The sequence below is a fragment of the Tupaia chinensis genome, unplaced genomic scaffold, assembly GCF_000334495.1.
Source record: "Tupaia chinensis unplaced genomic scaffold, TupChi_1.0 Scaffold141165_1, whole genome shotgun sequence".
In the NCBI taxonomy this organism is placed as follows: Eukaryota; Metazoa; Chordata; class Mammalia; order Scandentia; family Tupaiidae; genus Tupaia; species Tupaia belangeri.
This window is the reverse complement of record NW_006201028.1, coordinates 1802185-1822065: the sequence shown is the minus strand read 5'-3', so window position 1 is coordinate 1822065 and position 19881 is coordinate 1802185. Positions and strand designations below refer to the sequence as shown.

The 19881-nt window shown below is 40.5% G+C and overlaps 1 protein-coding gene across 3 annotated transcripts in view; it reads left to right on the top strand.

Annotated features, from left to right (window-relative positions):
• Positions 1-19881, top strand: part of SBF2 (SET binding factor 2) — a gene marked incomplete at its 5' end in the record, with an annotated part of 353908 nt that overhangs the window by 271523 nt on the left and 62504 nt on the right. For all 3 annotated transcript variants that reach the window (XM_014581887.1, XM_014581886.1, XM_014581888.2), the window contains 6 exon segments: positions 1454-1716; positions 4810-4982; positions 5742-5815; positions 9466-9661; positions 17838-17965; positions 19203-19378. In XM_014581887.1, the coding sequence (XP_014437373.1) occupies positions 1454-1716; positions 4810-4982; positions 5742-5815; positions 9466-9661; positions 17838-17965; positions 19203-19378 (1010 nt within the window).

The following is a 19881-nucleotide window of genomic DNA, read 5'->3' as shown; positions in this document are numbered from 1 at the left end:
TCACGTCCCGGATCCGGTGGCTTAAAACTCACGCCGGGTGCATGTGCATGTGTGCCCAAGATCCCAAGAGGAGAATGGAGGAGAAGGGATTGTGGCGTGACCATCCCCCCTGGGGGGTGATTTCTCGCTTTCTGTCTCTATGTCTCTCTCTGTCTGTCTGGCAAGCGCACGCGCCCTATAGCAAAAACCTCTCCAAAAAAAAAAAAAAAAGTAAGTGTTAAAGACCATTCTCCTCATTAATTTAACTTAAAGAGACTATAAAGGCTGATTATCAATGTTGATTCACTTAAGGGTAACTTGTTATTCTAAGTACTGAGTGAATACATCACAGCTGATCCTTTGCATTGTCCTCCATTTAAAATTGGCTTTATATAAGAAAAATGAATCTAGGTATCTAACAATATTTGAATATTTGAGTGCTAGTAGTATTCAAATATTTTTATGCCTCGTGTAATTTTAATCATATTATTTGTCCATTATTGAGTATGACAAGAACAGAAACTTCATAAAATAGCACTGTGTGATATCTCTTATATTACAACTTTTTATTGTACACTATTAGTGTGATTTATTTGCTTAATTTAAAATTAATATATTTTTCTTTCAAAATACCAAATGTACTTAATCAATGGGTAGCTTGTATCAGAGCAAACTGTTGGTATAGGGTCATACTCCAGAAATAATTCAACTTGTGAGGTACTTTTGTTAGTTTTTTAAGCACTTATAGTGCTAGTACTGATATATCACCAAAGCATTTATAGAACAAACACATGTCACAGCATCTGTGTCCTCCATGCTAAATAAATCTGAATTTGAGCCTCGGTTAGATACAAGAGAGACCATCCATAGATATATGAGCTTTTCACATGCCATCAAGTGCAGTACAGATGTGGGTTACTGTTACTGCTTAACTCATCCGCCTACTAGGAAACTCTCTTAAAAACCCAGTCACCTGTGTACATTCCCCATGTGTATGGGAATGTTTGACTCCCATATTTACAAGGAAATCAGCTGTGTTTTTGTGACTTTGGTCATCTCATCTCTTTCTCTCAAAGAACAGAAGAAAAGAAGCCTATCAGAATAGTAGCAAATGATACGGGAGCATTTAGACCTGAAAATTGATAGGAACTTTACAACAATTTGTTGTAACTGATAGCGTGAAAGGGATGGAGCCACAGAGATAAATCGATACATATAGTGAAATATTAGCAGGGAGAATCATGTCCATCAGTGTTTTGCCAGTGCGTCCATAGCTCTGTGGCATGGTTCTATTCAGAGCCTATTAGATCTGGGAGAAAGAACAGTTTTTGTTTTGTGCTTGTTATGTTTAGCTTATATGTTTTGTTTTTTTCTGATAGGATAGTAGTTAAGACTTACTAAAATACATATGTTTTCTGAAGCTCATGTGAGGTGATGGATGTTCTCCTTTGGGTTGCATCACTCTGTATTTTAGGACAAGCTTCCTGATGACCAGTATCAGGAGAAGACAGCAATGGACCTAGCAGCTGAACAGCTACGCCTTTGGCCTACTCTAAGCAAGTCAACTCAGCAGGAGCTGGTGCAACATGAGGAAAGCACTGTCTTCAGTCAGGCCATTCACTTTGCAAACCTCATGGTCAACCTGCTAGTGCCTCTAGACTCAAGCAAAAATAAGCTCCTGAGAACATCAGCACCAGGCGACTGGGAGAGCGGGAGCAACAGCATTGTCACAAACAGGTACCAAATGTGGACAGAGACCCCTCCTACTCTTCTTGGGACCACTCTTGGCTAAGCAGAAAATAGAAAGTATTCTGGCATAGACTGCTATACATATTTTAAAAATTAACCATTTTCCCCCACCTTTGGACTTGCTCAGTTCTTTATTAAAAGCTTCATTCCATAGAGCCTGAAGGTGACGGGCAGTAAATGCCACTCTCTGAGAGGCTATCCCACCTAGGGAGGTTCTGGTTCAAGTCCAGAGACCTCCCGGAGTATGCTGGGCATATGCTGTCCCATGACCCAGGACCGGCTGAAGGCTGGAGGTGGGGAAAGATCACAGCGCCAAGGCCCTGTTAGGAGTACACTCTTTTTCTTTCTCCTGGAATAAATAAACTTAAAAAGAAAAAAAAAAAAAAAGATTCACTTCATCCTACTATTCTTAACCACCTCCCACACTTTCCTCATGACCTAATTTTCCAAATATCTCATCCACTACTGATCCAGCCCTTCAGTGTTACTTTTCTGCCAAACCTATTTACAGAAAATACAGAAAAGTTACTCGTGAGCGCTTCCTTGCCAGAGTGGTCATTTGTTTCTCAACCCTCCACATCCTGACTCATTTTCATATATTTGCTTATTATGTGTTTTCTCTGTCCATTGTTTTTATGTCTTTGTATATAGTAAATAATTGATTGAACAAGTGATTTAATGACTGAATAAATGAACTGATCACTCCCAACAGTGGGGAAATTCTGTACTCTTTAGGACTTCAGTGATGGGTGCAGCAACATCTTGGTAGTTCTTCTAGCTTTTATAAATTCTCAGGCTCTTTCAGGTAGCTACTCTTCTCTTCCATTCTCAGTTCCTCCATCAGTTCTTCATATTCCGTAGGGAAGTCCATCCATAAGCTTAAATCTCTCCCCAATCTCTCAGTCTCTCTTTCCTAGCTGTCTGATTTGGGGCAAGTCATGTGACTCAGATTCTGGACTTTCAGGCTAGGCAACTTGGAATGAGCATTTTGTACTACATTCAACTGCACAGATCTTTTATTTCTGCCTAGTTCATCCTTTGGTAATTTTAGGTAACCAACATAGCCTAGGCCCTTATCGCCTAAAGCTATAATGGTTAACAATAGTCTCTTACTTGTTTCACCTTTACACTTATTTCTAACAAAAAGTCCAGGAAGCAATTAGCTGTTTCATTTTGTTATTCCTCTCTTTCTATTGCCAGAAGAATCTTCACAAAATGATGGTTTCACATTCCTTTACTGCTTTAATCCCATGAGACTATTTTAAATTCTATACTCTGCTCAATTTTTAAGATCTTCCATAATCTCTCTTTTAATTTATTTCTCCCTTCCATTCAAGTTGATCTCCATTATGATTATGACCAACAATAACTATATTTTTCTTTTCTTTTAAAGTTGTCATCTTAGATGACCATGTTCTCTCAAAGTCTCCATAGTAAGCAACTAAGGCACCTAAAAAAAAAATTTTTTTTTGAGAAAGAGATTTTTGCCATAGAGTGCATGTGCTCTCCAGAAAGACAGAAAGTGAGAAATCACCCCCAGGGAGGATGGCCACGCTGCAATCCCTTCTCCTCCATTCTCCTCTAGGGATTTTGGGCATGTACACACACATGCCCAGCATGAGTTTTAGGCCACCAGATCCAAGACTCAAACTGCAGTTGACTGCATGGGAGTCCAGGAACGTAATCATTACACCATCTGTTGGTCCCAAGGCACCTAAAATTCTTCAGTGCTTTGGGATGATATGCTATGGCCATATTATCTGTTAGCTTTACTTTAACACAAATGTGCTTGGCTTTGGAGAAGAGAGAAAAGAGTGGATTAGAACAGACAACTGGGTCTTTTCCATGATTAGAAGTCTAATTTGTTGAATAGTAGGAGCCAAGTAAGTAAGAGGGTTTGAACTTTCATGTCTGCTCCATTTTATATTTGTTCCCTTCTTTTGCATGAAGAATTACGGCTTTGAAGTAACCAAACAGTTATGGTTTACTTGGGGAGAGAAATACTGACAAGATGAGGGCTCATATGACAGTTTGGTCTTCCTATACAGAGAACATGCTACTTGCTGAAAAAATTTTTTTCACTTTGCCTGCCAGGACACATGTTAACCAGTTGCCAAAGACAGCCATATTACTCTGCCTGGCTCTACATAGTAATTAACTTGAGAGGACAAGTTTTTTAAGAAGGTTCAACTAGCAGATAATAAAACAAAAGAGTCTTTTACTTCATTTTCTATAGTTCCTGAGTTCATTTTAGGAAGGTTTCCTCACAGAAACAAATCTGGGTCCAAAGGATAATGCTTAACAGTAGTTTCCAAAAACAAGCAAATAGAACAGTGTGTTTCAGGGGCCAGGAGGTGGCATGGTGGTTAAGGTGCTGGACTCTCATGGGGCCGACAGCAGTTTGAGTCCCAGGCCAGGTGGCTTGCTCCCTTTCTTTCTGTCTCTTTCTGGTCAAATTAAAGGAAATAATAAATAAAATTAAATAATTCTAAAAAAATGGACAGATTGTTTCACCACTGTCAAAGGACCTATGGTGTTAGGTGAGCCTCCTTGAGTCTATGTAGGATCTTCAAAAAGTTTATAGAAAAATGGAATCGAATACAAGTTTCTTCTGGTATAAAAAATGTTCAAATCCATGCATAGTTTGTTCATAATATGTGTATTCCATGGGCTCTTTGAAGAGCACATATACATCTTGAGTATATGTTTCCATTTTTTTGGAGGGGTGGGGGGAGAGGTTTTTGCTATAGGGCGCTTGCACTCACCAGAAAGACAGAGAGACAGAAAGTGAGAAATCCCCTCCCGGGGGGGGATGGCCATGCCACAATCCCTTCTCCTCCACTCTCCTCTGGGGATCTTGGGCATGCATGCACATGTGCCTGGTGTGAGTTTAAGCCACCGGGTCCGGGACTCGAACCGCAGTTGGCTACATGGGAGTTCTGCGACACAGCCATTACGCTAACTGCTGGTAGCAGAGTATATGTTTCTTTCAGCAAATTTCAGTTGGAATGAAAATTGACTGACAGTCATCATTTGTTGCATTTGGGTACTGACAGTGATTTCTTTTCTTGACTGTCTTAGTATTGCAGGAAGTGTGGCTGAGAGCTACGATACAGAGAGTGGGTTTGAAGATTCAGAGAATAACGACATTGCCAATTCTGTTGTACGGTTCATTACTCGATTTATTGACAAAGTTTGTACAGAGAGTGGAGTCACTCAGGATCATATCAAGAGCCTTCATTGCATGATACCAGGTAATCACTCTGCAGCTAGGAAAGAATCAGAACATTGGAACTCAAAGAGTTTCAGCATAAAACTGGTAATGCTTGTCTTGTATTTCATTTAACCGTGGTATTTATTGACTCTCTGGGTTTTTTTTTTTTAATGTTTTCTAATTATGGTAAAATATTTATAACATGAAATCTGCCATGTTAACCAGTTTTAAATGTATAGTTTGGTGGCATTAATTACATTCAGTGCTGTACAGCCATCACCACTATTTCCAAAACGCTTTCATTACCCCAAATGGGCATGCTGCCTATTTTTCCTACCCCTCAGCTCCTGGTAACCTCTTATCTCCTATTATAGATATTTAACTGGAATCATAATTCTATTTATATTTTTGTAATTGACTTCTTTGATTTAGCATAATGTCCTCAAAGTTCATCATATTGTAGCATGTATCAGAATGTCATTCCTTTCTATAGCTAAAAATATTCCATTTATGCATATACCACATTTTGTTCATACTTCTGTTGATGGACATTTATTCTTGTTGTTTCTACGTTTTGGTAATTGTCAATAATGCTACTCTGAGCTATTGACATACAGGTATCTATTGAGTCCTTATTTTTAGTTCTTCTGGATATAGGAGTAGAATTGCTGGGTAATCTATGTTTAATTTTTTGAGCAATCACCAAATTTTAATTAGTTTTTTATTAAAAATATTCTGATTTTTTAAAAATTCTACTTGTTTTGTGCTGTTTCATTTTGAATACTCTGACTCATCCTAGGAATTGTAGCTATGCACATAGAGACCCTGGAAGCGGTACATCGGGAAAGCAGAAGACTTCCACCTATACAGAAGGTAATTATTCCGGGCTACAGCATATAACATTTCTCCTTCAGATAGGAGCAATGACACCCAGCCATGGTGGCACAGGTAGTGGGGTACCACCGTGCAGTGCTGGAGCCATGTAGGAAAGCCTAGGGTTCAGATCCCAGGATGATCTGTGCACCAGATGTACCCACACTACTGGCTGTCTGAAAGGCTTGGGGCAGGATCATAGCACAGCAGAACCCCATGAGGGTCCTGCTTAAATTGCTTTAAAGCAATTACTGTATAAATGCCATGTCCCTGAATCTGGCTGTACATCTCAAGCAACCAGGAAGTTGATTAAAAATTTAGAGTCCTAAACCCTCAACTCAGCCTCCTGAATTGGATGCCCTGGGACATGGCCTGGGAATCCGTATTTTAACAAACCTCCCCAATGATTATTTTGCAGCTAGTCTGACATCGGCCTGTGGACTAGGGTTCCTTACCTTACTCCCACTCTTGAAAGAAAAGAATGAATAAGCTTTTAAAAAAATATTTTTTAAGGCAGCAATAGACTTTTGTGCTCCGAAAGTACCTTCTCCTAATCTTTTACAGAGACCAGCTCCAGTTTTAATGATACATCGGGGTTTCAGAGGAATTTGTCACATAGAACCTTACAGTGAAATAGGAACAGTATCTTTTCTTGGATTCAACAAAGGAGTAATAATAACCTCTTGTTGAGTCTACTTTTATAGATAGGGTGTAAATTATGAACAGTTCTAACTTCTAAGCAACCCAGGTTTTTATACCCTGCCTACTACCCCCATGCCCTCAAAAGGTTTTAAGGTAATTCCTATAAAAACACCAGGTTCCTGAATCTGGCTCTACATCAAAAGCAATTCCTGAATTGGAGTACCCTGGGACATTGCCTAGGAATCTGTGTTTTTTAAGAATTATTTTATTTTATTTATCATTATTATTTTAATATTTCCAGAGAGAGACAGAGAGAGAGAGGAGAGAGAGAGAGAAAGGGAAAGTGAGAAAGCAAGCCTCCAGGTCTGGGACTCAAACCACAGTCAGCCATGTGGGAGTCCAGCACCCTTATCCACCATGCCACCTGCCAGCCCCAGGGAATCTGTATTTTAGCAAACCTCCCCAGTGATTATTTTGCAGCTAATCTAACATGAGTCAGTGGACTAGGGTTCAGGGTCCTCTCACCTTTATGCCACAACTATTAAAAATAAATCCAAAGTAGAGATTGGAAACCAGGTAGGTAAGAAAGATAATTCTATCAAAAACCTGAGACAGGGAACCAGCAGTTAGCGTAATGGCTATGTCGCTGGATTCCCACGTAGTCGACCGCGAGTCCCGGATCCGGTGGCTTAAAACTCACGCCAGGCGGGTGTGCGTACGTGCCCAAGATCCCGAGAGGAGAATGGAGGAGAAGGGATTGCGGCGTGACCATCCCCCCTGGGGGGTGATTTCTCGCTTTCTGTCTCTATGTCTCTCTCTGTCTGTCTGGCAAGCGCACGCGCCCTACAGTGAAAATCTCTCCCAAAATAAATAAATAAATAAATAAATAAATAAATAAATAAAACCTGAGACACATACTTTAGCTTTACTTAAGCTTCCTGGAGCTAGCAAAAAAGAATAGTGCTGATTTATGTCACTTTTGTTGCTTGGTAAAAATGTAAACATTTTAGACCTTCAGGAGAAATGTATTGTTTTCTTTACTCCTAAACCCTTCAGCAGAGTGTCATGTAGTTCCTTCAGTAAAGAATACTGAGGCAAGATTTCCAAAGATGTGTAAATCTTCATTACTTGACCAAAAAGGACAGGGTGTTTGTTTGTTTGTTTGTTTAGAGAGATTTTTGCACATGTGCTTACTGGAGAGACAGACACAGAGAGACAGAAAATGAGAAATCCCCCCAGGGGTGGATGGCTACGCCACAGTCCCTTCTCTTCTATTCTCCTCTCTGGACTTTAGGCACACACACACATATGCACCTGGTCTGAGTTTCAAGCTGCCAGGTCTGGGGCTTGAACTGCAGTCGACCATATGGGAATCCAGTGACATAATCATTACACCATTGGCTGGTCCCAAATAGATCTTCTTAAAAACTCATCTATTGGTTTAAGTACATTTTTTTTCAATTTTTTAAAATAATAATGCTTGTTATGTAAAATTCAAGCATTAAAATATCATACACAATTTGTAAAGTATAAGCCCCCCTATAGTCTTCTCTACTCCACCGCCACCGTTAACCATGATAGCACCACCTTTAACAGTTCAGTTCATATTCTTTATTTCTTTCTCTGTCTTAAAATGAAATTGTAAAGTGAATACTAGTTTCCATATTGTGTTTTTTCCTTAACGCTGTATGAGGGTACTTCAAAAAGTTCATAGAAAAATGGTATTAAAGAATAAGTGGGGGGACCAGCAGTTAACGTAATGGCTATGTCGCTGGACTCCCATGTAGTCGACCGCGGTTCGAGTCCCAGACCTGGTGGCTTGAACTCACGCCAGGTGCGTCCATGCCCAGGATCCCGAGAGGAGAATGGAGGAGAAGGGATTGCGACGTGGCCATCCCCTCTGGGGGGTGATTTCTCGCTTTCTATCTCTCTGTCTCTCTCTGTCTGTCTGGCGAGCGCACGCACCCTATAGCAAAAACCGCTCCAAAAAAAGAAAAAAAAAAAAAAGAAGAAGAAGTGGGGACCAGCAGTTAGCGTAATGGCTATGTCGCTGGACTCCCATGTAGTTGACTGTGGTTCAAGTCCTGGACCCAGTGGTTTAAACTCACGCCGGGCGTGTGTGCGTGCCAAGATCCCTAGAGGAGAATGGAGAAGGGATTGCAGCGTGGCCATCCCCCCAGGGGGGGTGATTTCTCACTTTCTGTCTCTCTGTCTCCCTCCGTCTTTCTGGCAAGCACATGCGCCCTATAGCAAAAACCTCTCCAAAAAAAAAAGAAGAAATGTGTATGTATATATATATATATATTATACACACAATATACATGTGTGTGTGTGTGTGTATAGAGAGAGAGAGAAATTTTTGCTATAGGGTGCATGCCCTATAGAGACAGAGAGAAAAAGCAAGAAATCACCCACAAGGAGGGATGGCCATGCTCCAATCCCTTCTCCTCCATTCTCCTCTCGGGATCTCAGGCACACATGCACACACACCTGATGTGAGATTTAAGTCACCTGGTCCAGGATTCAAACCATGATCAACTACATGGGAGTCCAGCCACATAACCATTAAGCCATCTTCTGGTCTCAAGAACAAGTATATTTTGGTGCAAAATATTTTTGAAGTCTGTGCATAGTTTTTTTGGTTTGTTTTCTTTTTTTTTTTTAATAATATACATTTCCCATGTACTTTCAAAGACTTCTTTACATTTTGGATATCTTTCTATGTTAACATATAGCGATCAATAGCATCTTTTCCAAAAATTGCAAAATTTCCAATGAGCCATTTGAGTTACTTCCAAAGTTTTTCCTGTTAACAAGCAGTGTTAATAAACATTCTTTTCCTACTTGGACACACAAACTTTATTTCCACTTTTCCCCAAACTTTTTTCATTGGCATACCTGGGAAGTCTGGCCCAAGTTTTTTAGGTCTTCAACTGAAAACATAAACTTGGTCTAAGTGTTGGAAACCCCATAAGAGTTGTATTTAAAGAATTGTCTCTGTTTTTTAGCCCAAGATTCTCAGACCATCTCTGCTGCCAGGAGAAGAAATTGTTTGTGAAGGTCTTCGAGTCCTGCTAGATCCTGACGGAAGAGAAGAAGCCACTGGAGGCCTTCTCGGAGGCCCTCAGCTCCTGCCAGCAGAAGGAGCACTGTTCCTCACCACGTACAGAATTCTGTTCAGAGGGACTCCCCATGACCAGCTAGGTATGCCTATAACATACCATTGGAACATGGTACATGAGGTTTTGTGCTTAGTGATTTGCAGATTTCAAACCCAAGGTAAACTTTTTTTTAATTTGCTGGAGGATGTCCGTGCTCGCCCATGAGAGACAGAGAGAGAGAAAAATTTAAAAAAAAAAAAAGAAAAAAGCCCCTCCTATATAGGATGATCACACTGCATTCCCTTCTTCTCCATTTCTCCCTCCTTTCAGGATTTTAGGCATGCATGCACATGTGCCCAGCATGTTTCTCAAGCCACTGGGTCTGAGACTCAAACTGCGCATTCAGCTATGGAAGATCTAGTCGCCCTAACCATCGGGCCACCTACTTGGCCCCCAAATTACACCGTAGTCACATAAATAATTAGAGGGAACAGTCTCGTTTGTCAAGCTAATGACAATTTGTGTCACAGAGTTTTACTTAAAGAATGAAGAGAGTCTTCTAAACAACAAATCTAAGGTTCCTTTGCTGAAATTGTCATATTTTCATGAGGTAGAATGCTGTGACCTAGTGATAGTCACCGTATCTACATGCTGTCAGCTGCTGATTTGCCTTACTTAGCTTTCTGAATCCTACACTTAACATCAAAGCTAAGGCTTTCTAGACACATGATCATTTTTTGGCAGAGTGTGTTAAACATCACAAGGTTGTACCGTAGAAACTAGACACACTTAATAGACAACTTAACTTCTCTTTTACTCACAAGACTCCCATAACTTCTATTTCTATTTTTCTCCAACTCTATACACCACTCTGTATTAGAAAGGAAGGTATGCCTTAACCAAAAGTAATCTACATTATCTTTTCTATTGACATAATTGTACATACTTGTGGTATATATAAGAATACAATGTACAATGACTAAATCAGGGTAGTTAGTATATCTGTCATCTTAACCATTTGTCATTACTTTGTGTGGGGAACATTCGAAGTCTTACTTTTTAGTTATGTGAGATATATGGTAAATTGTTTTCTTTTTTAAAAAATTAGCTATTTAATTTTATTTATGTATTTATTTATTTTTAATTGATCAGAGACAGAGAGGGAGAGAAAGCCGCCAGGTCCAGGATTCAAACTACAGTCAGCCATATGGGAGTCCAGTGCCTTAACCAGCACACCACCTGCTGGCCCCACAGTAAATTGTTAACTATATTCGCCCTACTGCATTTTCATAACACTGAACATTGTTCCTCCTATTTATCTATTTTGTTTTCCCATGAACAAATATCTCTCTATCCCCATTTCCCTCTACCTTTCCCAGTCTCTGGTATTCTTCTACTGGGTCATTGGAAGTCATGATGAATTTTTACATAGAAAAAGATGTTAAGGGGCCAGCAGGTGGTATGGTGGTTAAGGACTTTGGACTCCCACATGGCTGACCGCAGTTTGAGTCCTGGACCTGGTGGCTTGCTTTCTCACTTTCCCTCTCTCTCTCACTCTGTCCCTCTCTGGTCAAAATTAAAATAAATAAAGCTAAATAAAATAATTCTTTAAAAAAGAAAACTACATTACAACTTTTCTGATGACCTAATATCTTCTGCTTCTACAAGGTCATCCTTTTCAGTTTCCACATCTGAGTGAGAACATGTCGTAGTTTCTCTTTTTGTGCCTGGTTTATTCCACCTAACATAGTGTCTTCCACTCATACATGTTACCTCAAATAACCAGATTTTATTATTTTTAATGGCTGAATAGTATTCCATGTTTTAAATTTGTGTGTGTGTCTGTGTGTGTGTGTACATATCATTTGTATATAAATATCACACATATGTGTGTGTATTGATATATATATATATACACATATATATATATCACATTTCCTTTCAGTTTTCTTAAAATTGCTATAGTCTCTATATAAAATATTCTTATTGGGGCCACCACGTGGCATTGTGGTTAAGGTTCCAGACTCCCATATTACTGACCATAGTTCAAGTCCCAGACCTGACAACTTGAAACTCACCTGGTGCATGTGCATACATGTCCGAAATCCTGAGAGGAGAATAGAGGAGAAGGAATTGCAGCATGGCCATCCCTGCTAGAGGATGATTTCTCACTCTCTGTCTCTCTGGTGAGCGTTTACACCCTATAGCAAAACTCCTTCAAAAAAAATATTTTTCTGGACAAGCAGATAGCATAATGGTTCAAGTCCTGGACCCAGCAGCTTAAAATTCATGCCAGGCGCATGTGCTTGCATGCCCAAGATCCTGAGAGGAGAATGGAGGAGAAGGGATTGCAGTGTGGCCATCCACCTGGGGAGCAGGGGTGATTTCTCGCTTTCTGTCTCTCTGTTTCTCGCCCTCTCTGGCGAGCGCATATGCCCTATGGCAAAAACCTCTAAATATATACATTTCTTATTCATGTGAAAAACACATAGGTTTTGGGCAAAACTATTGGACTCCAGATCAGAAGACTTTGATTTGGGTTACTGTTGACCAATCTTATGTAAGTTACCCAACCTGTCTGGATTTCTATTCCCTCTTTTTTTCCCAAAGAATTATTTATAGGGCCAGCAGGTGTCATGACAGTTAAAGGCTCTAGATTCCCACATGGCCAACTGGGGTTCAAGTCCTGGACCTGGTGGCTTGCTTTCTCACTTTCCCTCCCCCCCTTCTTTTTCTGGTCACATTAAAAAATAAAAAATAATAATAATAAATAAAGCTGAGTAAAAATAAAAGAATTATTTATTTAATTTTATTCAATATATTATTTTAACTTATCAGAGAGAGAGACAGAGAAAGAGAGAGAAAAGGAAGAATGAGAAAGCAAGCCTCCTGGTCTGGGACTCAAACCACAGTTGGCCATGTCAGAATCCAGTGCCTTAATCACCATACCACCTCCTGGCCCATTTTCTTCTCTTAAAAAAGTATACAACTGGACTTTTATTTGTTTATTTACTTATTTTATTTTTATTTTTTAATCATTAAGTCAGGGTTCTCAACTTTGTTTTTGTTGTTTGTTTGTTGAGAGAGATTTTTGGGCTCATGCACTTGCTGGAGAGAAAGAGACAGAAAGCAAGAAATGCCCCCCCCACCCCCAGTGGGGATGGCCATGCCGCAATCCCTCTCCTCCATTCTCTCAGGATTATGGGCACACGTGCACATGCGCCCAGCATGAGTTTAAGCTGCCAGGTCCAGGACTCAAACCACAGTTGACTACGTGGGAGTGTAGTCAACATCCAGCATCATACCATTACACCACCTGCTGGTCCCTGTACACATTTGTTATAATCTGGGAAGCTTTAAAAAAAAAAAATACTGGAATCAGCAGGTGTTATGGAGGTTAAGGCAGCTGGATCCCACATGGCAAATCTGTGGTTCATATCCTGGACCAGGCAGCTTGAAAAAAATACCCAACATGTGTCATACATGCCCAAAATCCCAAGAGGATAATGGAGAAGGGATTGCAGCATGACCATCCTCCCGGGGAGGGGGGGATTTCTCACTTTCTCTCTCTCTCTCTCTTTCTCTCCTGAGTACACGTGCCCTATATAAAAAAAACTAAAAACAAACAAAAACAGTTCCTCTGCCTAACCTACAAACAGTTGAATTAGAATCTGAAGCAGCGGAAGTAGGGAGACCCAGGCATCTGTATGTTTCTTAAGTCCACAAGTGATTGTGATGAATACTGAGGATTAAGAACCAATGGGTGGGGGACTAGCAGTTAGAGTAATGAGTATGTTGCTGGACTCCCATGTGGTCGACTGCGGTTCGAGTCCCAGACCCAGTGGCTTAAACTCAGGCCAGGCACGTGTGCGTGTGTGCCCAGGATCCAGAGAGGAGAATGGAGGAGAAGGGATTGTGGCATGGCCATCCCCCCAGAGGGTGATTTCTCGCTTTCTTTCTCTCTGTCTCTCTCTGTCTTTCTGGCGAGTGCATGCGCCCTATAGCAAAAACCTCTCCAAAAAATAAAAAAAAGAACCAGTGGGTGGGACTAGCAGATGACATAATGGTTATATCACTAGATTCTCACATAGTCAACCACAGTTCATGTCCCAAACCTGGCAGCTTAAAACTCGTCTCAAGTGTGTGTGCATGCATGCCCAAAATTCCAAAAGGAGAATGGAGAAGAGAGTGCAGTATGGCCATCTCCCCTCAGGGGTAATTTTTCACTTTTTGTCTCTCTCTTTCTCTCAGGTGAGCGCATGTGCCCTGTAGCAAAAAAAAAAAAATCCCTCTTAAAAAAGGAAAAAAAGAGCGAATCAATGGGCAAGAACCAGCAGATGGCATAGTAGTTACATTGCTGGACTCCCACATGGCTGGCTACAGTTCAAGTCCCAGACCCGGTGGCTTGAAAATCACGCTGGGCTCATGTGTGTGCATGCCCAAGATCCCAGGAGGAAAATAGAGAAGGGATTGTGGCATGACCATCTCCCTCAGGGGATGATTTCTCACTTTTCTTCTCACTGTTTCTGTCTGTCTCTCTCCAGCACACGCATTCACCCTAAGACAAAAAACTCTCTCAAAAAAAGGGGGAGAGGGGCAAAATGGTCACTAAAGTTCTTTCCTCCTCTGAAATTATTTTTTTTCTTTCTTTTTTTGGAGAGGTTTTTGCTATAGGGCGTGTGTGCTCGCCAGACAGACAGAGAGAGACAGAGAGATAGAAAGCAAGAAATCACCCCCCAGGGGAGATGGCCACACTGCAATCCCTTCTCCTCCATTCTCCTCTCGGGATCTTGGGCACGCACGCACACGCACCCGGCGTGAGTTTAAACCACCGAGTCTGGGACTCAAACCGCAGTCAACCACGTGGGAGTCCAGCGACATAGCCATTACGCTAACTGCTGGTCCCCTTTCTCTGAAATTACTAGTATATTATTCATTCAGTAGCATTTGATGAAAGTGCACTGTGAACTGTACATTTTGTTGGACAGTGGAATTCAGATCTACAAAATCTTGATTGTTATATTCTTAAGTTGAATACAATCAAGATAGTTTAGTGTATTGGTCATAACAGATTGCTTGCTTTGTAATAAACAAAAACCTTTAATATTCAATAACGAAAAATGTCTTAATAGGAATAATGGTGTTGACCCAGTCTTTTAGCCTGGTTAAGGGAGCCAGATGCCACGTGGCCGACCATGGTTCTAATCCCAGCCCTGGTGACTTGAAAAACACACTGAATGTGTGTGAATGCATGCCCCAAATCTCAACAGGATAGAGAAATGGTTGCGACACGACCATGTCCCACTGGGGAATGCTTTTTCCTCTCTCTTTGTTTTTTTATGGTGAGTACATGTGACCCTTTGGCAATTAAAAAAAAAAAAAAAAAGAAATAGTTGTGTTTATTTTGAAAAAATAGAAAATAGAACAACATCTCTCAGCCTATTTCTATCATGTTATAATACATAAATTACATTTATATTTGAAAGTAAGTGTACTTTTAAAAGAAACAAAATGTGCAGTACTTAAAAGTTTTATAGTAGGACGTTTTATGAGGTTAATGGGCATAAACATACATTTCGGATATATAAACATAACATATTTATGTGTCGTTTAGATTACTATAATTTATTCATTTTAAAGAAAACAGAGTCATGACTAGTATGAAATCATTCTCTTGTTTTTCTCCTTTCAAATTTTGGATTAATTTCACTTTTTTTTTTTTTTTTTTTTTTTTGAGAGGTTTTTGCTATAAGGCGTGTGCACTTACCAGAAAGAGAAGACAGAGAGACAGAAAATGAGAAATCACCCCTCAGGGTGGATGGCCACACCGCAATCCCTTTTTTGCCATTCTCCTCTCAGGATCTTGGGCACGTATGCACACACGCCCAGCATGAGTTTAAGCTGCCAGGTCCGGGACTCGAACCGCAGTCAACTACATGGGAGTCCAGCAACATAGGCCAACTGCTGGTCCTGGATTAATTTCACTTTTTAAGAAAATTATTTTTGTCACAGAAACCTTTTTGCTTTTTATTTCTTTTTAAATCTCTAAATTTTTTTCTTTTAATGACATATAGAAATTAGATCATTTTACACGTTATATAAGTGTGAGTTGTTTGATATCTTTTAGAATTTAAATCCAATGTACATCTGACTTTGCTTAGCCTCTAGGTATGAGCTGATATAAAGGATAGTGAGGGGACCAGCAGTTAGCATAATGGTTATGTCGCTGGACTCCCATGTAGTTGACCGCGGTTTGAGTCCTGGACCTGGTGGCTTAAACTCACGCCGTGTGCATGTGTGCCCAAGATCTCAAGAGGAGAATGGAGGAGAAAGGACTGTGGCATGGCCATCCCCCCTGGGGGGTGATTTCTCGCTTTCTGCTTTTCTGTCCGTCTCTGTCTTTCTGGCAAGCATACGTGCCCTATAGCAAAAAAGCCTCTCCAAAAAAAAAAGAAAAAAAAGGATAGTCAGGGGACAGCAGATGACATGATGGTTAAGACACTGAACTCCCATATGGCCGACTGTAGTTCAAGTCCCAGACCTGGCGGCCTGTTTCCTTGTTTCCCCTTCTCTCTCTCTCTCTCTCTGTCTATCTCTGATCAAATTTTAAAAAAATAATAAGGGACCAGCAGTTAGCGTAATGGCTACGTCACTGAACTCCCATGTAGTCAACTGTGGTTCGAGTCCTGGACTCGGCGGCTTAAACTCACACCATTCGTGCCCAAGATCCCAAGAGGAGAATGGAGGAGGAGGGATTGCGGCATGGCCATTCCCCCTAGGGGGTGATTTCTCGCTTTCTGTTTTTCTGTCTGTCTCTGTCTTTCTGGCAACCACACGCACCCTATAGCAAAAACCTCTCCAAAAATGTATGTAAATAAATCAAAATAATAACAACAATAAATAAAATTAAGTAAATAAATATTTTTTTTAAAAACTGATAGATTTTCTAGGTTAAGGATTGACATATCTAGGGAATGAAGAAGTCTGATAATAAGTAGCTAGACGTACAGGGCCTTAAGTCAAATAAGCCTAGTTCAGATCACTTCCAGCTTACTAGCTATGAGGTCTTATTAACTGCTGCTTCTATTAATTACCTGTACCATTTCCTAAAGTGCCCTCTTCATTTCCCCTCTGCAAATCTAAATCCTACACTCTCTTCAGAGCTTTCCTTCTCTCTAGCATCTTCCAGGAATCATTCTCTATCCATCTAGTCTGTAGAGATCTCCTGTTGTGAACTATAAAATCCTTGCGGTTGCTTCCTCAAAACTAGGGGCTAATAACACATTATCTGGTTGTCGGAAAAGTCATGATGTATTTTTCCTACGTTTTTCTGTGTAAAAATGTGTCATGACTTCCAGCAACCCATTCTATCCTGCATGTGACTCTCCTCCCATAGGAACTAGAGGCTCTCCAAAGGCTTTGTGTGTTCTCCTTTTTCTAGGCTCTCATCTCCACAGCCTCAGATAACTGTTAACAGTGTTTTCCCGTTCTTGCTTTCATGTGTAATCTCCAAAAGAATCTCCTAAAAATCTTGTGCCTAAGTCCTTGTCTTTTGAAGACTTCTTAGTTCAGCACCTTTTCTTACATATGAAAGCAAACGTTAAAAGCTTGGTCTGTTCTGCTTTACCTTTACATTTTTTACATTCTTTTTTTAATGTCTATTTTTTTAAAAGAGATTTTTGCTATAGGGCACATGTGCTCACTGGAGAGACACAGAGAAACAGAAAGTGAGAAATCACCCCACAGGGAGGATGGCCATGCCACAATCCCTTCTCCTTCATTCTCCACTCAAGATTTTGGGCACACACACACGCACACACACACACACACACACACACATGAGCCACCGGGTCTGGGACTGGAACTGCTATTGGCCATGTGGAAGTCCAGCAATGTAACCATTATACCATCTGCTGGTCTCTCATGGATGTCTATTTAGTATTTAAGGATGCTTGCTTATCCTATTTAAAACCTACCCTTGCTGCGTGATTGCCTTTAAACAGATGGTCTTGTATGGTACCCGGTGGATTGGGGAGTTAGAAAGAAAAAAGGCAGTCAGGCTGTGACAGTTACTTCACTCCAGCAAAGGAGTATGTCTCGGAAGTGAAATGCCACGTGATACAGTTAATGAACAAGGTTCTAGAATTGTGGCCTTTTCTCTCAGTGGTGAGCGTTTACCTCTCCAGTTAGCATTTCTCCAGTAAAGAGTGATGAAGTGAGCAGCAGAGACTCATGAGCTTTTAGTGCTGCCGCTGACTCTGTGTCCTGTCCGCCTGCAGTTGGTGAGCAGACAGTTGTGCGGAGCTTTCCCATTGCCTCCATCACCAAGGAGAAGAAGATCACGATGCAGAACCAGCTGCAGCAGAACATGCAAGAAGGACTGCAGATCACATCCGCATCTTTTCAGGTATTAAGGGAGGAAGGCTTTCTTCTCCAGTTCAAAAGTTTTGTACAAATCCAATGGCATAGTCTGTGCTTGTGCAACCAGAAGTTAAGAGGATGAAGATGAAAAAGATCAGAGGATAATCTCATGCATAGTCTTGGATTGAATCCCTCATTTTATGAGCCCCTTGGCTTGCTCAGAGTTTTAACAGGTTGTCTGTTAAGATTTAGTGATCTTAGAAACTCTGACACACACAATTGGCTCTTGTTCTCTGCCAGGTTCTATCTCCGTTCCTGTTCAATAATGCTATCATCTAAAAAGCAATCATCATGGCGTCTGTTTCAGAAGGAAATGCTCGATGGCTTTTCTGTGGAAGAAGTGAAATTCTTAGGAAGTATAGAGAGGGCTAAAGTACTGTTGGCACTAAGTGAATATGCCCTGATAAAGCAAGGGTATTTTCCAGGGCCTCTGAACATAGCAGAACTAGTGGATTTAATTATGTAAATAAGATATTGCAAAAGGTGACCTTTTCTTAGTTTTCCCTTTTTTAAAATTCTCAAGTTGTAACATCTTGAGTTTCCTATTCTTCATGCCTTTTCTCTAATTTCTCATATTTCCAAGAATTCCAATTCTTGCCTCATTTTTTCTAGTAAAGGGGCCTTTCCTGGTGGCACTTATGCTAATTGAAACCTGAGGCTGCTGATCTTTAGGCTTTAGACCTTCTCCCATCACCTGAGAAAATAGATTGCCAAGCTGCCTCACTCACTGTTCCAACTGTCAAGAAACTTACACTCAAATGCTGTCTGGCTATACTCGTTAGGACTCTAGTCAAACTGACATTTTTTCCTCTTCCTAGAGTTATTGTGCCTCTAGGTATTAAAGGACCTTTCCAGGCTAAATTCCCTAGTGAGAACCAACAGATGAGATATGAGAAGAGCATGTTTGCTATTTCAACCCCACAGTAAGTTAGCTCCCTCTCTTCTCTGTCTCTTAGAACAGATAGCCTTAAAGAAACTCAACTTCAAGATACATGGTTTTGCTTGCCAACTAACCATCTATGGCAAGTATGGCAGGTAAACCTTTCTGAGCCTCTTTTTATTTTTAAAGTTAAAAAAAATTGTATCACGTATTATCCATAGTACCTTCAGCCTCTAAGCTCTTGGCATTTAGTTTTGTTATTTTCCGTTATCTCAATAATGTGGGGGAAAGTTGTCTGAAAATCCCTAATGCTTCTGATGTATTTGGTCTGTTTTGTCTCTAGTTGATTAAAGTAGCATTTGATGAAGAAGTCAGCCCAGAAGTAGTAGAAATCTTTAAGAAACAGCTGATGAAGTTCCGTTATCCTCAGTCTATCTTTAACACTTTCGCTTTTGCTGCTGGACAAACTACCCCACAAATAATTTTACCCAAACAGAAGGAAAAGAACACTTCCTTTCGGTAAGAAGCAAGACAGTTCTCTCAATTTCAGCCCTCCTGTAATTGTCAGATCAAGTGACCTATGTATCAAGATATAGGTGATTGCTTCTTTGTTTGCCTGTCATGCTATTGGGCCATCTTTGATGTATGTAATAGATTTCAAAATCAAAAGTCATAAAGTCAAAAAGTTGTAAAAGACATGTCAGTTGTTCTCAATGTGTGTTTACAATGTGAAATTCTATAATCTCTGTTTCCCATATTGATCACTTCCTACCGGAACAATCTCTCCAGCTTTTCTTTTTTTTTAAGACTTGTTTAATTTTACTTATTATTATATTTTAATTTGACCAGAGAGAGAAAGAGAAAGTGAGAAAGCAAGCTGCCAGGTGTAGGACTCAAACCACGTTCAGCCATGTGGGAGTCTAGTGCCCCAATCACTATGCCACCTCTCAGCCCCTCTTCAGCTTTTCTTTTTTTTTTTTTTTTTGGGGGATTTTTAATGTTGGGGCGGTGCCGTTCCCAGA